The sequence below is a fragment of the Ursus americanus genome, chromosome 4, assembly GCF_024610735.1.
Source record: "Ursus americanus isolate L20-20 chromosome 4, mUrsAme1.1.p, whole genome shotgun sequence".
In the NCBI taxonomy this organism is placed as follows: domain Eukaryota; kingdom Metazoa; phylum Chordata; class Mammalia; order Carnivora; family Ursidae; genus Ursus; species Ursus americanus.
In genome coordinates this window covers 6,914,802-6,937,131 of record NC_142130.1, presented here as the reverse complement: position 1 = coordinate 6,937,131, position 22,330 = coordinate 6,914,802, and the positions used below count along the sequence as shown (strand labels likewise).

The following is a 22,330-nucleotide window of genomic DNA, read 5'->3' as shown; positions in this document are numbered from 1 at the left end:
TCACTGAAAAATGAATTCTGTTAAGTATATAATAAGGACATGTATCTTTCAAAATTATAAACCTCACATATTTGATATTAAAATTAAAAGCTTTGGTATTGAACTTTTGATTCAGTATTTTAGGTAACCTTTTTTTAATCCAGATAATATAGAGGACAGATGATCTGCAGTCTTTATTTAGTATCAAACCTTTTGTCAGTGCCGTTTGCTAATTAATAAAATAGACTAACCTCAGCTTAATCCCTGGCTGAAGTACTGTAAAATAATTAAAAAGGAATAAGGTAATGAGTACAAAGAATCTTAAATAATAAATGTTTTCTTGGTGTTGATCATTTTCTATTCAGTGCACATCCAGTTTGCTCTATACTTGCAGCAGAGCACTGAGAGTTGATCTTGAACCCTGTTTTTAATAATTGAAGAAAATGTGCTTATTCTTTCTATAGGGACTTGATAGTATTTTGCATTCTGTGCTTATCTTAAATCTACTTTTAAGGTAGAGTGTGTCTTGTTTTTAAAATAAGAACTCGTACGTCCCTTAATTTCTCATGGTTTCTAATGAAAATTTTAGATGACCTGTGTATTTGAAGAATTAAGGTGATTTAGAATCATTAGCCAGTATTTCTGTTGATCAAATGATGGCTGTATCAGTGTTATTACTATAGAATGGAATATCAGAAATGTGCTTTTTCTAAGGAAATTGATATTAATAGAGTTTTAAAATTTATATTGCAGCTAGAACGAGTAAACCTGTCTGCAGCTCAGACACTGAGAGCAGCTTTCATTAAGGTGAGGTGCAAGTAATTTATTATGATGATTAAAATGTATGTTGTATATAAATCTGGATACCATGTGGTAATTGCCACCTTATTTCTTTTTAGTGAAAACCTCTTTGGCTGTCTGATGTCTGTTTTAGTGTACTCCGTAAAGCTTAAAACACTTCTCCAGAGTGAATTGAAACAAATGCTGTTTCCTTAGCATTCATCTTTTTGTCACTTTGTGCTTCGGAACTGACTTCTTTGGTGTCTTTTCTGTTTATCTTTAGGGTATATTTTTGAATTTCTTTTTCTGTTATTTGACTTAATAAAAATTTTTGTAAAATTATAATTCAAAAAGATGTTTTTCATATTGCTTACTTATAGAACATAAGTATAAAACAGTATTTTTGATGGGAAAACAAGACCTGTGTGGGGGTCAGATTAAGGGCACCTTGCAAACATAACAGCCAAGTCACTCAGAGTGAACTTTTTTGTTGTCTCTAGACCTGAACTGTTTGATAAGTACTAGGCACGTGTTGCTCTTGAGTACTTAAAATGTGGCCAGTTCCAATTGAGTTGTACTCCCAAGTATAAAATACACACCAGATTTTGAATATTTACTATAAGAAGAAGAATGTAAAATAACTTAGTATTAAGTATTTTATATTAATTACATGTTAAAATGATAATATTTTGGATGTACTCTTGAAATGATTTCACGTATTTCTTTTTAGTTTTGTAACATGGCCACTAGAGAATTTAAAATTAGAATGAATGATATTTGTTGCTTGTGTTACATTTCTATTAGGTAGCCCTATTCTACACCCTGGGTGCATTCTTTCATATAAAACTTTATCCATACCGCTTTCTTTCCCAGTACATATCAGGGTGCCCAAAACTTCAATTTTTATTTACTTGTTGTGTGTTTGTTCCCATCAATAGCTAAAATAACTTATATTTCAGGTAAAGTATTTTAATGTTTAAATCTAGAATAAATTCATAATTAAGTTTTATTGGATTAAAACTATAAATCCATCAAGTTTGAATTCTTTTTATGGCAAAGGTAGTTTATTGATGCCACTCTTAACTGCCAGCAGAGGTAATGTCACTAGACATCTCTCTTACCTCACCACAATAATCTACATTGCGTGTATTGTATTAGAGCTATTTTGATGTGATTAATACTCTTAAAATGCTGCCCCTATGTATATATATGTAGTAGCTTAATTAAAATATGTTCTGACAAATCACTGGGTTAATGAAGAGAATGAATGAAGCAACACCATCAATTTTTTTTCTTTTTTCTTTGAGCTTCAGTATGGCTCTGGAATGGCATATTTGGCTATTAGGGAGGCATGATGGAAACTATTTTAAGCTAACTTGCTGACTATTTTCTTTGTGGCCAAAGGAAGGAAAGATGACCTGTTGCACAATATAGTATTATAAGGAAAAGTCAGTTTTAGCTTTTCTGATATCAAGAACAGAGAGAAATTTTTTCTATGGATCATCATAAGGAGGACTCTGTCTGAGGTAGTAGATGATTTCCTCAGTGTCATTTCTAGAAGAGGTAAAATAATGAATTTCATTAAGCTTTTTCTTATAAACACCCTTACATATAATCTGATGTTTTAACACTAAAGTACAATTTAAAAGCAAACAATATGTTTAAAGTATGTGGCTATGATAGATCTGGTTTAACATATGGATAAATTTTATTATCCATGGCACTGATTGTTAATTGGGGAAAGTGGAAGTTATTTTGAGAGGAAAACAAATTAGTCAGTTTTGCATTGATTTATTTTTATTATTTTTATTATCATATTTAATTTGTTAAATTTCAAATGGAGTTAAAAGGGTATGCATTTAAAAGATGAAGATTTTTATGTTTTTGAAACTACAACTTTTTGAAAAAAGATTTTAAAAGCCTCACCCAGGGGCACGTGGGTGGCTCAGTTGGCTAAGCATCTGCCTTCAGCTCAGGTCATGATCCCAGGGTCCTGGGATCAAGCCCTGCATCAGGCTTCCTGCTCAGCGGGGAGTCTGCTTCTCCCTCTCCTTCTTCCCCTCATACTTTCTCTCTCAAAAAATAAATAAAATAAATGCCTTACCCACCCATATATCCCTAAAATATATGTGCATATTTCCAGTTCTTTGACCACAAGTGTCATTTATCAAGGTTTAATATTTATTTTTATTATCATGAGAAAAAGGATTAAAATTGTTTTCCCCAAGATAAAATACTAATGAATATTATCTTTTAAGATACCTATTCTCTTTGATTCTTTTCTCCTCTGGAAAGTTCTGATAGGTTGTGCTTTGAGAATCACTGAATCATGAGAGTGGATGTTCCTGCCTTTGGGGGATAGTTTTCTCTCACAGTTGGATTCTTCGTAGAAATTGGATCCCCACAGAATTAAGGTTGTATTCTGGGAGAAAACCTGAAGGTACAGATAGTTAAAAGTCTCCAATTTAAGCACAGATCTATTTATTTTGTCAATCAGAGGAATTGGGTAAATTTAAGGCTTTTAAAATGAAAAGGAAGGAGAACTTAATCAGGATTTCAGCCAGAAGATACTAACAGAGTTTTTCCCAAGTTAGGTGCCGAGGCACCCTGGGGTCCCACAGCAAACTCAGAAGAGTGCCATGAATTATTTTAAAACTTTAAAGGAACACAACGATACTAAACATCTGATACTGTGTGAACTATGCTAGCTTGAGGTAGCTAGGTGCAATTTCAACATACTAGATTGGGCTACATTCCTTTCAGTGATGTCATTATTTTTGTGAAGTTAGAATTTTGGCCATTGCTGTGATAAAAAGCACCACAAGAAGATCAGTGTCCAATAGGAAATGAGGATGGGAGGATCCAGTCTAATTCCAACATTTGAGAAATTGTGTAGTGCCCAACAGGTGAATGCATCTCATTAATAAGTAATCATGGTTATTTAAGAATGAAATAAAATGTTATTCTTTCAATTTGTGTATTTTTTAAGGACAATTGTTAGGACACAAGTACTTACTAAGTTATTTGAACCTAACTACTCAATACATAGCCACTATTTTCTTAGCACTAAGAACACTTGTAAATTGAGAAAGTTAGAGACCTCTGTTAAATTTTTGTAGTGCTCCAGTTTTGGCAGTTTGGGGCTCCACACCAACTTGGTGTTGAAAACTTTATTCTCAGGCTTCAGCATTTAATAATTTTGGCAATTTATTATAACTTAATCAGAGAGAGCATTTTTCTGCTGGCATATTTTGTAAGCACATGGAGAGTATTCCCCTACCTCGTAAGATAATGCATTATATCGGTAATTTAATGCTACTTAGGGAAAGAAGATAAACCACTTTATCAAATACTAGCTTATCTAAATAGTGTATATAGTTTTGTGGAAGGTCACCAAATTAATAATGTTGACACCATCTTAACCCGTGTTTGTACTACTTTTCCTTTAAAGGCATCTCTTATTTTTTAAAAATAGATTCTATCTTAAATATATATTCATGGAAGGAAAAATCAAAACAGGTTATAAAGGAAATGGAATTTGGTAGAATACACTTCATTGTTATTAATCATCTATCAAAATGATTTCCTTGAATAGCATATGACAGCAGTGAAAATGATCCCAGGATTGAGATAAATGTGAATATTTTCTTTTCCCATTCCATAACCTTTCAGTTTTTGATATTGAAGCCTAATGAGAAACAAGATGTTATAATGGAAAGAGCAGTAGGAACAGAAGAAAACTGGATCTGCAGTGATACCAGAATGGAATTGAAAGGCAGAGGTTAAATGTGGTTGACACATATGGAAGCAAATAGATTGCTGTCTGATTAGGATCATAAATTGTGTTTCTATTTGCTGTTTAATATTGGGCAAAAAAGATAGGAAATCATCAGCATAATGATGAAAATTGGCAGGCATCCTAAAAGAAACGAACTTAAGAGTGTCATTACAAAATTTTTAAAAATAATAAAATGGGGCAGAATTACTGGGTAAAACCCAAATCTGAAAATTAACTTTGGTAAACTCAGAACTTTCTGTGTTTAGTCTAGAAGATTTTAGTGCCCAAGTGAGTGTAAGTAACATAGAACTAATGCAAACTCATCAGTGAAACAAGCTCAGGAGATAACAAAAGGATTAAATGATGTTCTATAAGTTACTCTTGCTACAAAAGAAAATATTTTTGCTTCAGAAGTAAAATAGGAAATGAAAATCATTATATGGAAAAGTAAAGGATTATATAGCTTAAATAAAACCTACAAAAGAAATCCCATCTTTTGTTTCATTTTTGTTTTTCCTGACATCCTGTTCATTTAAATGCAAAGAATCTGCGAAATATGGTAAGATGAGTTATTGCTTGATCCTCAAGTTGAAATATTAACTAATGAAAAAAAAAGCTAAAAATCTTTAGTGTATTTAAACTACTGAACAGAGTAATTGAAGGATTACCAAAATATATATAATCTATATTTCTTTTTTTGTTACTAGTTTGATTGCAAGTGAGTGTAGAGGAGAAATAGGAAATGTTAAGTACTTTATGTTCAAATGGCAAATGGGACCATGGCTGTAATGAGTCACAATGCGTAAGCTCCAACAAAACATAAGTGAATGCCATTGCCACGCCTATTTTACAGAGATTTCTGCTGTCATAAATTGATTACTCTAAGAAGGGCCCAGCAGGTTCTAAACAATTAAGTTTTGGCTTTAAAATGCTGATTGAGGCACCTTTCCTGCGCCAGCCCCAGCCAGCGGTTCTCCACTCACCCCGCATCCAATGAGACGCGTTGCACACTGACACTGAAGGAGCAGACATGGGCTGAGCAATGGTGGCCAGGCTTGGACTGGGGCCTACTGCTTCTGGCGCTGCTCCTACCCACGCAGATTTATTCAAATCAAACAGCTGTTGTAACACTTTCAAGTAACTCTTCTTCCCAGAGTACCTTGACTACCCCAAATCCACCTAATACCACCACCACAGCAACTGGCTCTGCGGTCAGCAGGTATTCTCTTCATGATCTTGTTCTCCCTTCTGCATCTCTACTGTTAAAAGACTCCGGCCAAGAAACATGTATACTTCCCTATCTTCTAAACCCAATCCACATGGTGTCTAGACATCCAGAGTGACAAGCAAAAAAACATGTCTTCATTGAATCTGCTAATTCCACACCTTATTTTATTGACACAGAAAATGTTAAGGTTCCCAAATTTGATTGGTTTGAAGAACATGTGAAGGATTTGACTAGGTGATGAATGTCTGTTAATTCTACTGGAGTTTCACGTACAAGATGAAGAGACAACATCCATAATTAGTTAAGAGATAATTTCTTTAAATGTGGCTTAAGAAATATGGACATGTAAAATTTTACCTTGACAATGAGAATAGATTTTATCTCACCTAGATATAAAAGATGGGATGTAAACAGATTCAGTTCTCATTTGGTTCATTAAATTTTTTAAGGCCGTAAAACAGTTAATACAAAAAGCTTCCTGATTCTATTTATTATGTGTACATTAGAAGGAATTTCCAGGTGTTACTGTAAATCCTCAGTGCATTGTTTCTGCAGCTAACTTAATGCCTATGTACTCTAGATAAAAGTTCTACCTCGTTAAGCTATCACTGTTTCTTGGGAAATGAACTCTTTCCTCTAAGGCTTTGGATTTGACATTGCGTTTGATTTTTTATATAGTAATTGACATGTGCCAGGGCAATGATGGATTGGAATCGACCCCCCAATTGAAGCATAATGAGTACATTTTATTTATAATACTGATCACTTATTCCTATTCAACAAGAGTGCCAGATTCATTTAGCTAAACTGATTCCAAAGAGTAGAACATTGACCTTAGCTAATTTCAAAGTGCTTTTTATTTCTGCATATGTTGAATACTTTTTATAATTTAAAAAATGATCTGTTTTGAAGGTAAAATTGACAAATCTTGAAATTAAAAAGGCAAAATACATGCAGGAGCTGAAATTGTAACTCAAGTATTTGGGAAGTGAAGACTGGAAGCTTACATTACATTCGGAAAAACTTTTATACTCTTTTTGTAAATACCTTTTTTTTTTTTTTTTTAAACTCTGAATCAGAATAGCCACATTTGGAACACTTCTGTTAGTCAATATTTTTAGATAGTTAGAACCTGGTCCTAAGCCTAAAGTGGACTTGATTCTGGAAAGTAAATCTTTTTACAACTGCCTCAATGCACAGAAAGCTTTTTAAAAATAGATACTCTTAAGGTCTTTTGTTCACATGGTCACACACTGGTGCTTAGATGTTCCAGTATCTAATATGGCCACAGTAGTCTTGATAACCAAAGTCATTTTTTCCCATCTTTAGGAACCTACCCAAGAACAACCATATCCAACAGATCTCTTGCTACTGTGTGTGAATGAACATTGCATTTTGTTTCATACCTGAATGCTATACATCTGTTTTGGATTGTATATTGTGTTTGTGTATTTATGCCTTGATTCATAGTAACTTCTCATGTTATGGAATTGATTTGCATTGAACACAAACTGTAAATAAAAAGAAATGGCTGAAAGAGCCAAAAAAAAAAAAAAAGTGCTGATTGAGCTTCTGTATCTTAAAACTAGCTTTCTCTTCTTTATAGGCTGAAAAAGAAAATCCAGGACTCACACAAGACATCATTATGAAAATTTTAGAGAAAAAAAGTGTAGAAGTTAACTTTACAGAGTCCCTTCTTCGAATGGCAGCTGATGATGTAGAAGGTAGTCAGAGCCTTGTTTAATTTTCTCACAGTTGTTGAAAAGCACTTCCTCCAAGTCGTTATTTGACAAATAGTTCTTCTGCCCCTGCCTTACTCCTCCCCTTTCTTACTGTTATTATTGTGGTGATAACGGGGAAAAAATCTATGTAATTATTTTGTGTTTTGATTTGAGATTTCAAGAATGTGCTAACGATATTAGAGGTTGTTTGGGTTTTGATACCATGAGCCCATTTCATATTCAGTGTAGAGGTTTTTATTAAACTCCTCTTCCCCCTTGACAGATATATATTGTTGTTATATTTGTTATGAATGTCATTACATCAAGGTTTCCTTATGAAATACAGCTTCAGAAACCTGATAAATTTGATTGAGCCTATCTTTTATTAGTTTGTTTTAAGATTTCATGGAGTGTCCATTTATCCCAAATTGAGAATGTTTAGTTTTTCATCTTCCGATACTTGGGGAGAGCCATAACATTATTTCTGAACTAAGTTGAACTTTAATGAATTCTGCCTTGCAACCTTGTCTTTCCTTTCCTTTCCTTTTCTCTTCTCCTGCCACATCTTTAACCAATATTGGGAATTCATAGACTTAATTTGACAGGGAGTTGCATGATGGTTTTTATTATGTATTTATTTTATCAGAGTATATGATTGAACGACCAGAGCCAGAATTCCAGGACCTAAATGAAAAGGCACGAGCACTTAAACAAATTCTCAGTAAGATCCCAGATGAGATCAATGACAGAGTGAGGTTTCTGCAGACAATCAAGTAAGCAACTTTTGGCTTTGGTTCTTCTTTTCTTGAAAGTACTTCAAAGGAACCACTCATTCTAGGTGTTTTATTTTGGTATGATATTAATATTAATTTGAAATCTTAATTTGAAATCAGACTTGAAATTTTTAAATGCTGCATTTTGATTATTAACTTCTAAGCTGTGGTATTTGGCTTTAGAGTATGATAACATTTTTTAGAATGTTAATATGAAAATTGAATGAAATGTACATAAATTGGAATGTAGTGTAGACTACAAAAATAATGCAAAAATGTAAATGTCAGATTAAAGTAAATAGAGAAATTAGATAAATTATTGTATTGGTAACAAAGGATATCAGTAGTATTGTTTTTGTTTCAAAAATAGCATAAGTCATTAGAATGAGTAATGTACTCTCAGGCTTGAATAGCATTTTTAAATATTGGCTAAATTGTAAACCTCCAAATCCTTACCTTTGGGATACAGGTTAAATAAGCCCGAGAATACACAGGGGGCCAGGGGCTGACTGGTGAGCAGCAGCAAAAAAGGTCATCCTTGAGCAGTGGTTCTCAAACCAGGGGCACTCTCCTCAGGGGTTGAGAGGGTGGGAAAGTGAGGGGAAAATCCAAACAATTTTTGGGTGAGTAAAGAGTTTCAATTTTCTTCAGCCTGACTGGATATAATATGAAGAAAATTTAGAATAATTAGAGCGGCACTGTCAATACAACCTTTTGGTGAAACCACAAGTAGAAATTGCTGAAAAGGAAAGATTTAGCATAGGTTTTGTTGTTGTTTTCTGAAAGAGGCTGCATCATCATACTTGGTATCTTTAAAGAATGGAAAGAGGTTCACTTTTAGTAAATTCACCTTGGATTTCATCTCTTGGAAACAGCATTTTTTGTAATTCACATTGTAAAATGCTATTTTAGCTAGTTTGGGCACCTGTTTTGAGTGGTATAGGGGGCAGAGTATCCCATTGTAGAAAGTAACAGTTTGTGATGGGTACACAACCCAGCTGTTAAGGAGGGACCCTCCTCTTTTAGGTCTTCTAATTGAGAACCTGAAAGTATGAAAAAGACTTTTCATTGCCTAGCTAAAATTCATGTCACAGGGAACAAATCCCAAGGTAAATATTTTACCTTGCTAGGAAAGCCTCAGCTTCCTTTAATTATTTTTAATATGTGAAAAAAGAAGATAGTCAACTGTTTATGGATTTTTATTTTTAGTCTAATATAAAGTAAACATGCTTAGCTCATAAAAGGATAAATTGCCAGTTATCAGAAGCACACAGTTGCTTAAACAGCTTATTTTTAGAATTTTCAAATAATTTAATAAGATTTTAATTTGTTTTGATGATTGTACATTTGTTTATGATCTGTGCTACCTCTCTGTGACGATCTGACATTTTAAAATAATATTTTCAGCAAATTTTTGCCTCAGGTCATTGAAAGAGAGGTTTATTGAATGAATGCCTTCTTAATAATAGTAGTCACTTATTAGAATTACGTTCTCGGTGCTTTTTTAAGCGTTTTACATATATTAACTGACTATAACAATGCTATAATAATGGGTGAAGAAATTAAGTAACTTTTCCAAGGTCACAGAGCTGGTAAGTTGGTAGATCTGGGTTCGAATGCAGACAGACTCCATGGTCTACTCTGCTGCTTCCCAATCTGAGATGAATAGTGCTGGTTTAACTTGGTGATTGAAAAAAGTCTGAGCTAATCTGGAAGAGGTGTGATAAAGGATATCTTAATATAGAATGCCAGTAGGTAAGAGAGAGAAGAGTGTTGGGGTGAAGCTGGGGTAAATATGGTAGGCCCAGAGCCCTCACCCTGCTACTTTGACACCGTCTTACCCCTCTGGGGGAGTCCGCAAGGCATCTCTGCTGAACCCATTGTGGCTTTAGACAGATAGGTTTGAAAACACTGTATAAACAGCCACATTTTAATCATAAGGAAGTTGAGGTCAGGAGCCAAAGAGCCTTGTCTGTAGCCATTGACAGAAGCTGAATTAGGGGCTTGTCTTTCATTTATGGGGCAGTAGTAATACCTCAGTTCTGTTTTCTGGAGTGTACTCCACACAGGTGAATCAAGAGTATTGGCAATTAAAATTTATATCTTAACCATTTTAGGAGGTATAATTGACCCTGGAAAGTTTGTTGATAATATATATTTATGAGACCATGTATAAATTAACATAGGTAAGGTGTAATTATTTGTATCACTGATACATACTGACACATTTTGATACATATTGTCCCCATGGTTAATTGTCTAATAAATTAGTAGATAAAATTGCACCAGAATAAAAAATGGCTTATCCTTCAGGCACAACGTACTGTGTGTTTTTTTTTCTTTAAAATATCTTACTTTTTCGTATTTAAGGTAGTTATCTTCTTCATTCGTTTTAGCAGTATTTTTCAAGAAACATGTATCAAATACTAACTATTCCAAGTACTATGTGTAATTTCATAGGTTATATTAAGTAGAAAAATATTCCTGTCAGCTAACAAATATCCAGGTATTTTTGTGTATGTTAGCAGACCTAGGTTTGAATTTCCATTCCTGCATTTAGCTGTGTGACCCTGGATAAGTTGCTTAGCTTCTGTTATTCTAGTTTCTGCCTATGAAGATGAGGGTAACACTTTAAGAATTGAGAGAAAGGATGTACATAAAGGGCCTCACATGAACCTGGTATGCGCTCACAGCACATAATAAGGGTGAAATAAGGGTTTTCTTTCCCCCTTTTCTCTGTGATCTTAAAAGTTCTTTTGATTAATGAATGTTTCTGTTTGACTACATTTAAGCTTATGCAAATGTTTAATAAATTTAATTTATAGGGTTTTTTTTAGGTCTCATAACTTTCTAATGGATGACTAGTAGAGAGACTTGCGACTTAATAAACCAGAAAGCCATGCATTTATCTATTTACTCTTATAATATGTATTTGCATATTCATGCGATAAATTTCACCAGAGTTTGGTTTTCCTGATGGCTTCAGAGTAGCTTTTCCAGAGATGTCCAGTCTAGACCTAACTAAACACACAGCATAGGAATTTTCATCCTTTAGAATGTTCACATAAATATATGTTATATAAATTTGGCTTACATGATTATAAAGTCTACTATTGGCAATTTTTTGGTAAGATGTATGTTTGCATTTCCTCTGATGCCTGTTGTCTTCTCTTTTCAGTGTATGTTTCCCCAAAGTTGCCACACTAAAAGCTGCAAATTGCTAAAATTCTGTTCTATTATACCCATACTGTATGTCCCTTGTCACAGAATCACTTAACTCCAGACTGTTTATAATTACACTGTAGTTATTTTACCCTCAAGTTTTCTCCCATTCTTGGTCTGTTTAATTGTCTGGAGTATTTTTTTGGTGCTGATTATTTTCTCTTGTAGGAAACAAACCCTTAGTTACTAATATAATTTAGCTTCCCTGGTGCAAACCGTAGCGCCTTAAATAAAAATACTGTTCTGTGTACATACAGATGATGTAATATTTGATGTAAATTGCCACACATTGTTTTTAGAGAATGCCAGGCCTGGGGATAAGCAGCCTGGGTCATTCTATAGAGTTCTTTATAAAGCTCTGTGGCCAATGATAGATCAAACCTTAGTTCTAGGCTCTAGGTTCCCAAACATGGGTTTCCAAATTTGGTTATCAACAAAATCACCTGGGGGACTTATTTTTTAAGTTTTCTTTTAAAGTACAGACAGATTCCCAATATTCATTAGTAAGTCTGGGGTACCATTCAGAAAACCCTTGCCTTTTTTTTTTTTTTTGCCTTTTTTTTTTTTCTTTGCAGGTCTTTTGATCTGCTCTTTTGATTTGTGGAATCTAGCCATTATCATTGTATATGGAGCATATGTTCATCTTGTCAGTTGGCCCTAAAAGCACATTTTTATAATCCCTTTTTTAAAGCAGAATATTCAAGTATTCTATAAAGTAGTTATGTATAAATACCTCACTGTTTGATCACTATAGTTTGCTCCATTATATTCTGCTTTAAATGGGCTCATTGTGGATTTGAAGTACCTTCCAAATAATTATTTGTTGAAATTGTAGTTTTTCTCGTGTCATGGTCTTATGACATCATTTTGTTAAGCAGTGGTGAATTTATGCACATCACAGCAGTACAGGAGTCAACTTACTGGAAACCATAAATGAAGGGAACAGTTATGTAAGTTAAAACTGCCGTTCCTAAACTAGAGGCAAAGGAGAAAAAAAATGAGTGGACAAATACCATTTCTATGTAACATTCATTGTCCTATTTTAATCTAATATTTTGATGTTCAGCCCAATACCAATGTTGGACATACAGGAGGTAATAAGTAATTATTTATTAAAGTATTTAATATAAATGTCATTAGTATTTCAGAATAGGCTAAAATACTTTTTATACCCAAATCCTGTATATCTTAGGATATTTGTAATTCTTAGACATCCCACTTATTTACTAGAAATATGCTGTGAGGGGCGCCTGGGTGGCTCAGTTGTTAAGCATCTGCCTTCGGCTCAGGGTGTGATCCCAGCGTTATGGGATCGAGCCCCGCATCAGGCTCCTCCACTAGAAGCCTGCTTCTTCCTCTCCCACTCCCACTGCTTGTGTTCCCTCTCTCCCTCTGTCAAATAAATAAATAAAATCTTTAAAAAAAAAAAAAAAAAGAAATATGCTGTGAAACACACATATACACACAGAAATCTGGATACAGAGTTTTTCAGTTTTTTCTTTAGTAAAGCTGAAATGTTTTAGGAATGAAATAACCAAAATCTGACATTTGTGATTAAGAAGTAATAAAAGATGATGTTTGGGATAGTCTAGATTTAGGTCTTAATAATTCATATCTTCACACTTGCATTGCATTTGCACAGCAAAAGTTTAAGTTCAGTTTGACCAAAAGAATTGCTATGCAGTTAGAAGATGAAAATTGAAAAGAGCATAGAAACAAAAGATAAGAAAAGTCTAGGGGAAAAAATGGTTAATGGCTAGGAAGAACAGTCAATTCATGAGAATTATTGATTTCTTCTCTTTATCTGGTTAAAAGGGGAGGAAGGTTGGGGTGCCTTGGGTGGCTCAGTTGGTTAAACAACTGCCTTCTGCTCAGGTCATGATCTCAGGGTCCTGGGATCAAGCCCAGCATCAGGCTCCCTGCTCAGTGGGGAACCTGCTTCTCCTTCTCCCTCTGCCCCTTCCCCCGCTTGTGCTTTCCTGTTCTCTCTCTATCAAATAAATAAAATCTTTAAAAAGCTGGGGGGGGGGGGAAGGTGTTGATGCATATATAGTCCAAAGATAATTGCTGAAAATGTTAAGGTAGAAAAATATTCTGATATTGTCTCTCTCAGGAATTTAAATATATTTTCCAAAGGAAATAATGACAACAAAGTTTTTGGAAGAGTATAGGCAGTTGTTAGAAGGTAGATGTGTCTTAGAAGAGCTATGTCTGAGAAGGAAATATTTCATTTTAAACATCAAAACTATTAGGCATCAAAACTATTGAAGTGCTGATAAATACAGAAGTGAGTTACATGTAATAGTAAAATTTTATATAATTGTTCATGAGATAGCAAAAGCAGAGAATATAGTAGCTTGAATTCAGCTACATCAAAGAAAGGAAAAATCATAGCTAGAAAAGATAAGCAGAGGTAATTCTTACAAATTTGAGTAAGTAATGCTGAATGAAATGTTACTGATTTGGGAAGGCTGAAGTTAGTTGTAGAACGTTTGGTCAGCAGTGCAAGAGAAGTCAGGATCACAGAAGGGTACAGGCTAAAAAACTCCATCCAGCCAACTAGTCAGATGTTTGGGCTTGGTGCAGTGCTAGTGTGGTAATTAACAGTGTGATTAGTAATCCTTAAAAAAAAAAAAAAAAGAAATATAACTTCTAAATATAACTGATTTTAAGAAGATTCTTTTTTTCTTATCCAACAGGGATATAGCTAGTGCAATAAAAGAACTTCTTGATACAGTGAATAATGTCTTCAAGAAGTATCAATACCAGAACCGCAGGGTAAGTTTAGTAGAAGCCTTATATAAGCTGCCACCCTAGATGTTGATTTATCCTTAGTTGTTTATTAAGATGGCTTGATTATTCAAAATAGCTTTGTATCTTAACCACTGGTTTTGTCCTTGAATTAAAATACGTTTAAGTAAATATTTCTAAAAATTCTAATTTGTAATATAAAGTCCATCCTATTCTGTGTAATCTCTTGTCTTTGATTTTGGTTTTTGTTATTTCTCTTTTCTTATTTAATATTTTTTTCTTACTCTTTTTGATGTCTGTAGGCACTTGAACACCAAAAGAAAGAATTTGTAAAGTACTCCAAAAGCTTCAGTGATACTCTGAAAACCTATTTTAAAGATGGCAAGTAAGTATTGTCATTTATCATCCTTTTTTAATTAAATTATGTGGTTTTGTATAATACTAAAACCATATAAATTAAACCCTTTTACTATATTGTTCTTACTTGAGTTAACTAGTAACTAAGATAGACTGTTGATTGATAATCTAGCCATAACTAGTCTAGAGCAGAGGTTGGCAGACTTTTTCTGATATAGGCCTCATGGCAAATACTTTGATTTGGTGGGCTTGTTGGAACTGCCTACTTTACTCTGCTGTTGTGGTGCAAAAGCAGTCGTAGTATGGAAACAAGTGACATTATGGCCATGTTCTAATAAAACTTTTTTTATAGACACTGAAATTGAATTTTATTTGATTTTCATGTAAATAATATTCCTTTTTTTTTGTCATTTAAATATATAAAAGTATTCTTAGCCTACAGGCTGTACAGAAACCTGGGAAGTGAGATTTGGCTTACTGGCCTACTTTACCAGCCGCTGAAGCTGTGGTTCTCAAACTTAAGGAGCATCAGAATCACCTGGAGGGCTTATTAAAGAACAAAATAGACATTTTACACATGTACATATAATTGCTTTTGGAGCCCCCCCCCCTCCATTCTGTAGGTCTAGGGTGGGCCCAAGAATTTGCATTTCTCTTTTTGTTTTCTTGTTTTTTTTTTTTTTTTTAATTTGGGGGGGGAGAGCACGTGAACTGGGGGAGGGGCAGAGAGAAAAAATCTCATGCATTCTGCCTGTGGAGCTCAACTCGGGGCTAGATCTCAGGACCCTGAGATAATGACCTGAGGTAAAATCAAGAGTCGGATATTCAACTGGCTGAGCCACCCAGGTGCCCAAAGAATTTGCATTTCTAAGAAGTTTCCAGATAATACTTATATTTAGCCAGGTCTGTTGAGAACTAAAGTTAAAGCTGTGATTCTCAATCCCATTTGCACATTAGAATCACTTTGGTTCAGTGTTTTAAAATTCCAGTGCCTTGGTCCCAACTTCAGAGGTTCTGATACTGGTAGCTTGGAGTGGGACCAGGGTTTAAGTCTTTTATAAAAAGTATTCCAGGTGATTTAAAAGTACTACAAAGTTTGTGACCCACTCTTTGGAAGGAGGAAGGCTTTCACTGTTGTTCTGTAAGATAAGTAGCATACTGAAAAGGTAAATTGGATGTTGTTTTTAAGTTTACATACAGTTACCTATAGAACACTCAAGAAAACCAGAAAACTTTATGTGTTTTTACGTACACAGTTTACATAAGTACATATAAAGTACAAGCTGATGGAGAGGCCATGTCTCCTGTAGCATTGTACCTTGTAGAGAGTTCTTTGTATCTCAAGTAGAATACTAGAAATTTTGTGGACAAGACCATTTTCTGACAGTGCTTAAAGTCAGAAAAACAATCTAAATAGTAATTATTTCATATATAATTGGCAGGGACCTATAACATTTTATCCTACCATTGAAGTTTAAAGATCCCTATATCCATGTCAAGCATTATAATATTATAATAATATTTAAAAATAATAAAAATACATTAGAATTGTCTGTTAATTTTCAGTTATTTTTAACAGTTCAAATAGGTTGAAATCTTACATTTATATTATGAGTTAAAGATATTGAGCTACATTTTATTAATGGTTTTGTTACTCTTCAGATAGTCTAGGGGAGATGCTCCTTGATGACTTAGTTTAATAAGCTTGCAGGTGTGTTCTGAAAATAAACTTACATCTGTTTTTTCTTGGTCTCCACTGCTAAGCCAAAATAACCAAAACACATCAAAAGAATAATTTACATGATGGGATCATTATTTCTGATTTTAATTAAGAACTATCATGGAATAAGTACATCGAAAGGTAGAAATTCCTTTAGAGCCTAATTTTCATTAATCTGAAGTTATGTACTCTGCATATAGATTATTCAGGCTCCCTGCTATGACTTTTTCTCCATTCAGTAGCTTCTTTATAATTATTTGTATATGAATAATGTGGCATTATTTTTGGTTTTAGTTTTGTACCTATTTTCTTGAAACTGAAAACTGTTAATAGAGCCTGTTCTTTGAGCCATCCTCCAATAGGGGGATGAATTTGCATTCATGCGACTAATTCTCTCTGGTCCCTCGTTTTTGAGAAATGTCTAGAATGAAGATACAAGTTTTAGCTATGATACTGAGAAACTGATAAGACCACACAGTTGGGACTAGGGCATCAGTTCTTCCAGTCACATGAAGATGGGCTGATAGGATAAATGTGTGCAGCAGAAAGGAATTTTTTAAGAACATATTTTTATATATCATCAGCTCTTAAATATTGAAACCACATGGTTATTTTGTTTTAAAAGTAGATTTATTCTAAAAGTAGTTTAGAATTCTCAGTAGTTTTTAGTTTTGTTTTTTGTTTGTTTTTGAAAGAAGTAAGAGATTGGGATAAATCAAATGAGAAGTATTTAACTTTTTCTTAAGTATTTATTATATCCATTGATGTAGAGACTTTAGGGCTGAGTGTAATACTGGAACAGATATTATTTTGGTAACTTATATGAAACCAGAGCTGGAGACTGCATTTGAATCCTCTTGGCCAGTTATTTGTTCAACCTCGCGAAATCTGGTTGTTGAGGCGCCACCTATCATTAGCAGCCCACCAGCACCTTATTGCCAGTCGGAACCACTAGGGGGCAGTAATTCCTAGATAGTTTCAAATGATGCAGGCCCATTCAGTTCCAAGCTAGTATAAAACATATGGTCCTCAGTACTAACTTTCCCTTTTTTTTTTTTCCTAAAATGATTTCCTTGCTACTGTTAGTAGATGACATCAAGTATAATATTTTTAAAGGATGAATTTTTTGGATAAAATTAATGCTTTTTTTTTTTTTAACAGGGCAATAAATGTGTTCATAAGTGCCAACCGACTAATTCATCAAACCAACTTGATACTTCAGACCTTCAAAACTGTGGCCTGAAAGTTGTATATGTTAAGAGATGTACTTCTCAGTGGCAGTATTGGACTGCCTTTATCTGTAAATTTTAAAGTTTGACTGTATAAATTATCAGTCCCTCCTGAAGGGATCTAATCCAGGATGTTGAATGGGATTATTGCCATCTTACACCATATTTTTGTAAAATGTAGCTTAATCATAATCTCACACTGAAGATTTTGCATCACTTTTGCTATTATCATTCTTTTAAGAATTATAAGCCAAAAGAATTTACGCCTTAATGTGTCATTATATAACATTCCTTAAAAGAATTGTAAATATTGGTGTTTGTTTGACATTTTAACTTGAAAGCGATATGCTGCAAGATAATGTATTTAACAATATTTGGTGGCAAATATTCAATAAATAGTTTACATCTGTTAAACATTTCTTTACTTGAAAAAATACATATATATATATGTATATATATATATGGATATATATATATGATCAGAAGACCAAGATGACTTGGTGTAATGTCTAAAGAACTTCTAACGGGAGCTTACTAGCAGTTTATCAGATAATAAAGCAACAAGAATTCTATTTTTTGGTCCTTAATCACTCTGGGCAAAAGGTAGTCAATGGAAATATTTTTGTTAGTTAATATATATGAGGTACTGAATATTTTTGCAGCCTGTTTTAAGAGACTTACGAGAAAGAAATGGCAATTTATAGTGTCTTCACACTATAATGTCACTTCTTGAACTCTATGACAATGTAAAATTAAGTTTTTCTAGTATGCTGGGCCATAATAAGCTTTGTACCTTTTTTCCAAAAATAGCCACAACTGATAGTACTTTGAAGCTATACTAATGCTAGTTGGTTTGAAATTGTCATGAGTGTTATAAATGTTATATACACTCTTTAAATAGAGCTTTGTTTCACCATAGAGAAGTTTTAAGGAAATTATGTATCAAGTGGTCATGTCAAGTGATTTCATTTTTCAATTATGATAAAATAAAGGGAAAATCAGGATTTGCTTATCTTTTATAAAGATTTTAAATGTTAAACTAAATTTCTGTTTGGCAACATAAATTTCTTTGCGATAATGCAATTTATTTTTAAACTTTTTTCTTTATTTTTAGAAATAGATTTTTAAAGAATTACTATCATTGGCAATATAAAAGGAAATTGTCCTATTAGATACAAACAGGAAATATATGGAAAGAAACAAAAAAAAAGCCAATAGACAGTTGGATGAAATCTCATAATTTATGGGTATTTTACTGAATTGATTTTTTTTTAAATGCATAGCTGGTAAAACAAATGGAATTGGTGATTTTAATACAATTTATTTTTTATATAAATTATTCATTCTTGGAAATAGACAGATGGTTGTTTACAAAATAGATTTGTGAATATATGAAGAAAAAATATACTGTTTTATCTTTTTCTGAGCAGCAAACTTTTCTAATACAGACTAATACTATCTTCCCTCCGATTGTCTTGACCTCTTTAACAGAACTCACCAGTTAACCAGCCATATCCCAAATCATCTGTTTTTATAAGCCATCTATCTTTCCATTTCACTCCAGTATCTCTGGCTTCCGTTTTTATGAAGTTTACCAGAAAGTTTACTCCGAAGGAAGGTTTGTTCTCAGGATAATGCTGTTTCTTACATAATCCTAATGGGTCCACGTTTGGATCAGTGAGGAGAAGGCGAGTATGGTCCCAGTCAGATGCATCTCCAGAGAACAGAAAGAAAAGGAAGAGGAGACATTTGTTGAGCACCCTTCTCTGTGTCAAGTGCTAGATACGTTTATTTAATTTAATTCTCTTAACAGTCCCATGAGTAAACTATCTGCCTTACAAGTGAGGAAACTGGCTAAGGGAACTTAGGTTACGAAGCTGGTAACTTCTGGCACCAGGATTTGAATTCTGTGTTTACCTCCATGCTCTTTTCACTGATCTGTACTTCATCCATTGCTGAAAACACACCTTGTTTAGAATTCTAATTCCCTAACACCAAACTGACAAAACTCCCCTTGTCCAGAGGGAAATGAGAAGAATTAGGACAATGTGATGAGTTTTTTCTTAAATATAAATTTATGCATTTTATTTTATTTTTAAAGAATTTATTTATTTATTTGACAGGGAGACAGAGAGCCAGTGAGAGAGGGAACACAAGCAAGGGGAGTGGGAGAGGAAGAAGCAGGCTTCCAGTGGCGCAGGGAGCCCAATGTGGGGCTCGATCCCGGGACCCTGGGATCATGCCCTGAGCTGAAGGCAGACGCTTAATGACTGAGCCACCCAGGTGCCCCCTAAATTTATGCATTTTAAAGGACCATTATTTTTTGGGGTATGACTACTAAATTTTGGATATTTAAAATGCTGCTTCTCGCACTTTTTTTTTTAAGTAAAATGATATAATAGTTGATGGAATTTTTTTTTAATGATTGCAGTTTAATAAGCTTGTTAGCAAAACATGAGGTTCACAAACCAATATCAGTTCCTCCTAATTTTTTTTTAACTTTCTATGTGGAAATGATTTAAAATTTACTGAAAATTGGCAAGAATTAAGACTAATACAAAGAACACTAATACATCTTTTACCCAGATTTCCCTGTTTTTTAAACCTTACCATTTTTGTTTTTATCATTTGGTTGTTCATTTGCCCTCAAGTCCCCTCTACTCTGGATCATTTCCATGACCCCCTTTGTCTTTTATGGCATTGATATGACATGTTTTTGGAGAATGCAGTCTTTTGTTCCCCTCCCCTCTTTAATAGAAAGTTCCTCATTTGGGGTTTTTGCATTAGATTCAGATTAGGCATTCTTGGAATACTGCATCGGTGATACTGTCATCAGAGCATCACATCTGGAGGCACAGAGTGTCTGCTCCTCATTGGTGATGTTAATTTTGGTCACCTGGTCAAGGTGTTTTTCAGTTTCTCCAATATATAGTTATTGTTTTTTACTTTGTGTCTAATAAACAATCTGAAGAAGACTCTTTAAGTCCATGCTATAACATCAAAATTTTCCACCAGGATTTAGCAGCCTTTGGTGATTTTTGCTTCTCAGTCTTTGCTAGTTGCAAAATGCTGGTATTTCTGACTCCGGCGTTGCATCCTCCTCTGTTTGACACTCAGCATTCTACTGTCAGCAGGAACCCTTTCTCCCCCAGCCCTCCATTCATTCGTCTACACCTGTGTGTGTACAGTTTTATATTTACTATTGTTTTGGACTCTTGGTTGTCTATTTTTTCAGTGGCTTATAATTCATTACTTACTTCGGTGCTTAAATGGTCTTAAATTTGCTCAGTAGGAGCTCCTTCAATCTGGCTCCTATGTCCTTGTGGCATCCGTTTTAGTTTTATTTATTTATTTATTTATTTAGCACATTCTCTTAAAGATGTTCCAGGATCTGGAATCAGCAGTTTCTCCAAGAAACCCTGGTGAATGATATTAGACCCACAGATCTGGTTGCTGATGTCATCTGCTTCTAGGCCTGTTCAGCAGACAGAATTAGGAAATGTGCATGTACGTCCGTAAACACATAAATATGCATGTGCCGTGTACATTTTACATGTGCTTATATACACATTGTGTTTGATTTCAGAAATCATGAGTTCACACTAACACCTCCAATTTCAGTCCATCCTCAGGGGTCTTTTCTTGACTTCCACATTCCATATTTCTATGTCTCTTGTTTTTTCAGAATTCTGGCACAAGTCAGTTTTCTCACTTGGTCAATCCTGTATTACATCTAAAATAGTTCTTAGATTTGCTTTTGCCCATGTCACTGTAAAAAACACCTAACGGCTTGTTTGCAGTCTCTCCCTACCTGTACTCTGCCCCATAATAAGGATATATAATTACATTCTGTGTTCATAAACTACTTGGGTTAATTCTTTTTTCTCTCACTGTGATTATGTTATTTATTTGAAATAAATTGGATTCATTTGTTTCAGTTTTTTTCCAAGTTGAAGGTCCCCCCTACACACATACCTCACATCCTTGTTGATTTAATTTTTAAAATACATGAAATACTACATGTTTCTAAATACATGTTTTTAAAAGTCATATAACTATACCAAAGGTTTACTGCGAAGTGTTACTCTCTCATATCCCTTTTGCCCCATTCCCTTCATAGGTATCCAACTTCAGTTTCCCCCCGCCCCAATGCTTCTTTTCATGAAGAAACATAATAAAGGTATTTTCTTACCTCCTCTCCCCCCTTTTCTTAAAATAAAGGTAGCATACATACAGAGAGATCAGCCCTTTTGCCCGAGACTGAAGTTTCTCGGGGTATGGAACTTTTAGTGCTGAAACTGGGATAGTTGGGCAAACTGGGAGGGCTGGCCATTCCATATATTTGCCTTCTAAAAAAACACAACTCATTGATGCATATTGTACATATTATAAAATTCACATATATCCGTAAAATTACTGAGGTACAATTTCACAAAATTCACTCATTTTAAAGAATTGTGCAACTTGACCAAAATCCAGTTTTAGAACATTTTCATCATTCCAGTAAACTTTCTCATGCCTGGTTACAGTTAATGTGTGTTCCCACCACACCCTGCCTCCTCCCCTGTTCCAGGCAACTACTAGTTAGTTTCTGTCTCTATAGATTTTCCTTTTCTGGACATTTCATATAAATAGAATCATACAGTAGGATCTTTTGAGTCTGGCTTCTTTTGCTTAGTATGTTTTTATGTTCATCCATGTCCTTGCATATGTCAGCATTTCTATCAGTATTCTTACTGCTTAATAGTATTCCATTATATGAACTCCTGTTTTATTTATTCATTTAATGGCT

At 34.1% G+C, this 22,330-nt stretch overlaps 1 protein-coding gene and 1 pseudogene across 3 annotated transcripts in view; both read left to right on the top strand.

Annotated features, from left to right (window-relative positions):
- Positions 1 to 17,952, top strand: part of PDCD10 (programmed cell death 10) — a 43,485-nt gene extending 25,533 nt beyond the window's left edge. For all 3 annotated transcript variants that reach the window (XM_045788589.2, XM_045788591.2, XM_045788590.2), the window contains 6 exons: positions 733 to 786; positions 7,372 to 7,489; positions 8,133 to 8,259; positions 14,181 to 14,259; positions 14,535 to 14,617; positions 17,471 to 17,952. In XM_045788589.2, coding sequence (XP_045644545.1) covers positions 733 to 786; positions 7,372 to 7,489; positions 8,133 to 8,259; positions 14,181 to 14,259; positions 14,535 to 14,617; positions 17,471 to 17,552 — 543 coding nt within the window. In that variant the 3' untranslated portion in view covers positions 17,553 to 17,952. The remainder of the gene's footprint in view (positions 1 to 732; positions 787 to 7,371; positions 7,490 to 8,132; positions 8,260 to 14,180; positions 14,260 to 14,534; positions 14,618 to 17,470) is intronic.
- Positions 5,568 to 6,825, top strand: LOC148110201 (signal transducer CD24 pseudogene; annotated as a pseudogene).
- Positions 17,953 to 22,330: the final 4,378 nt, after the last annotated feature.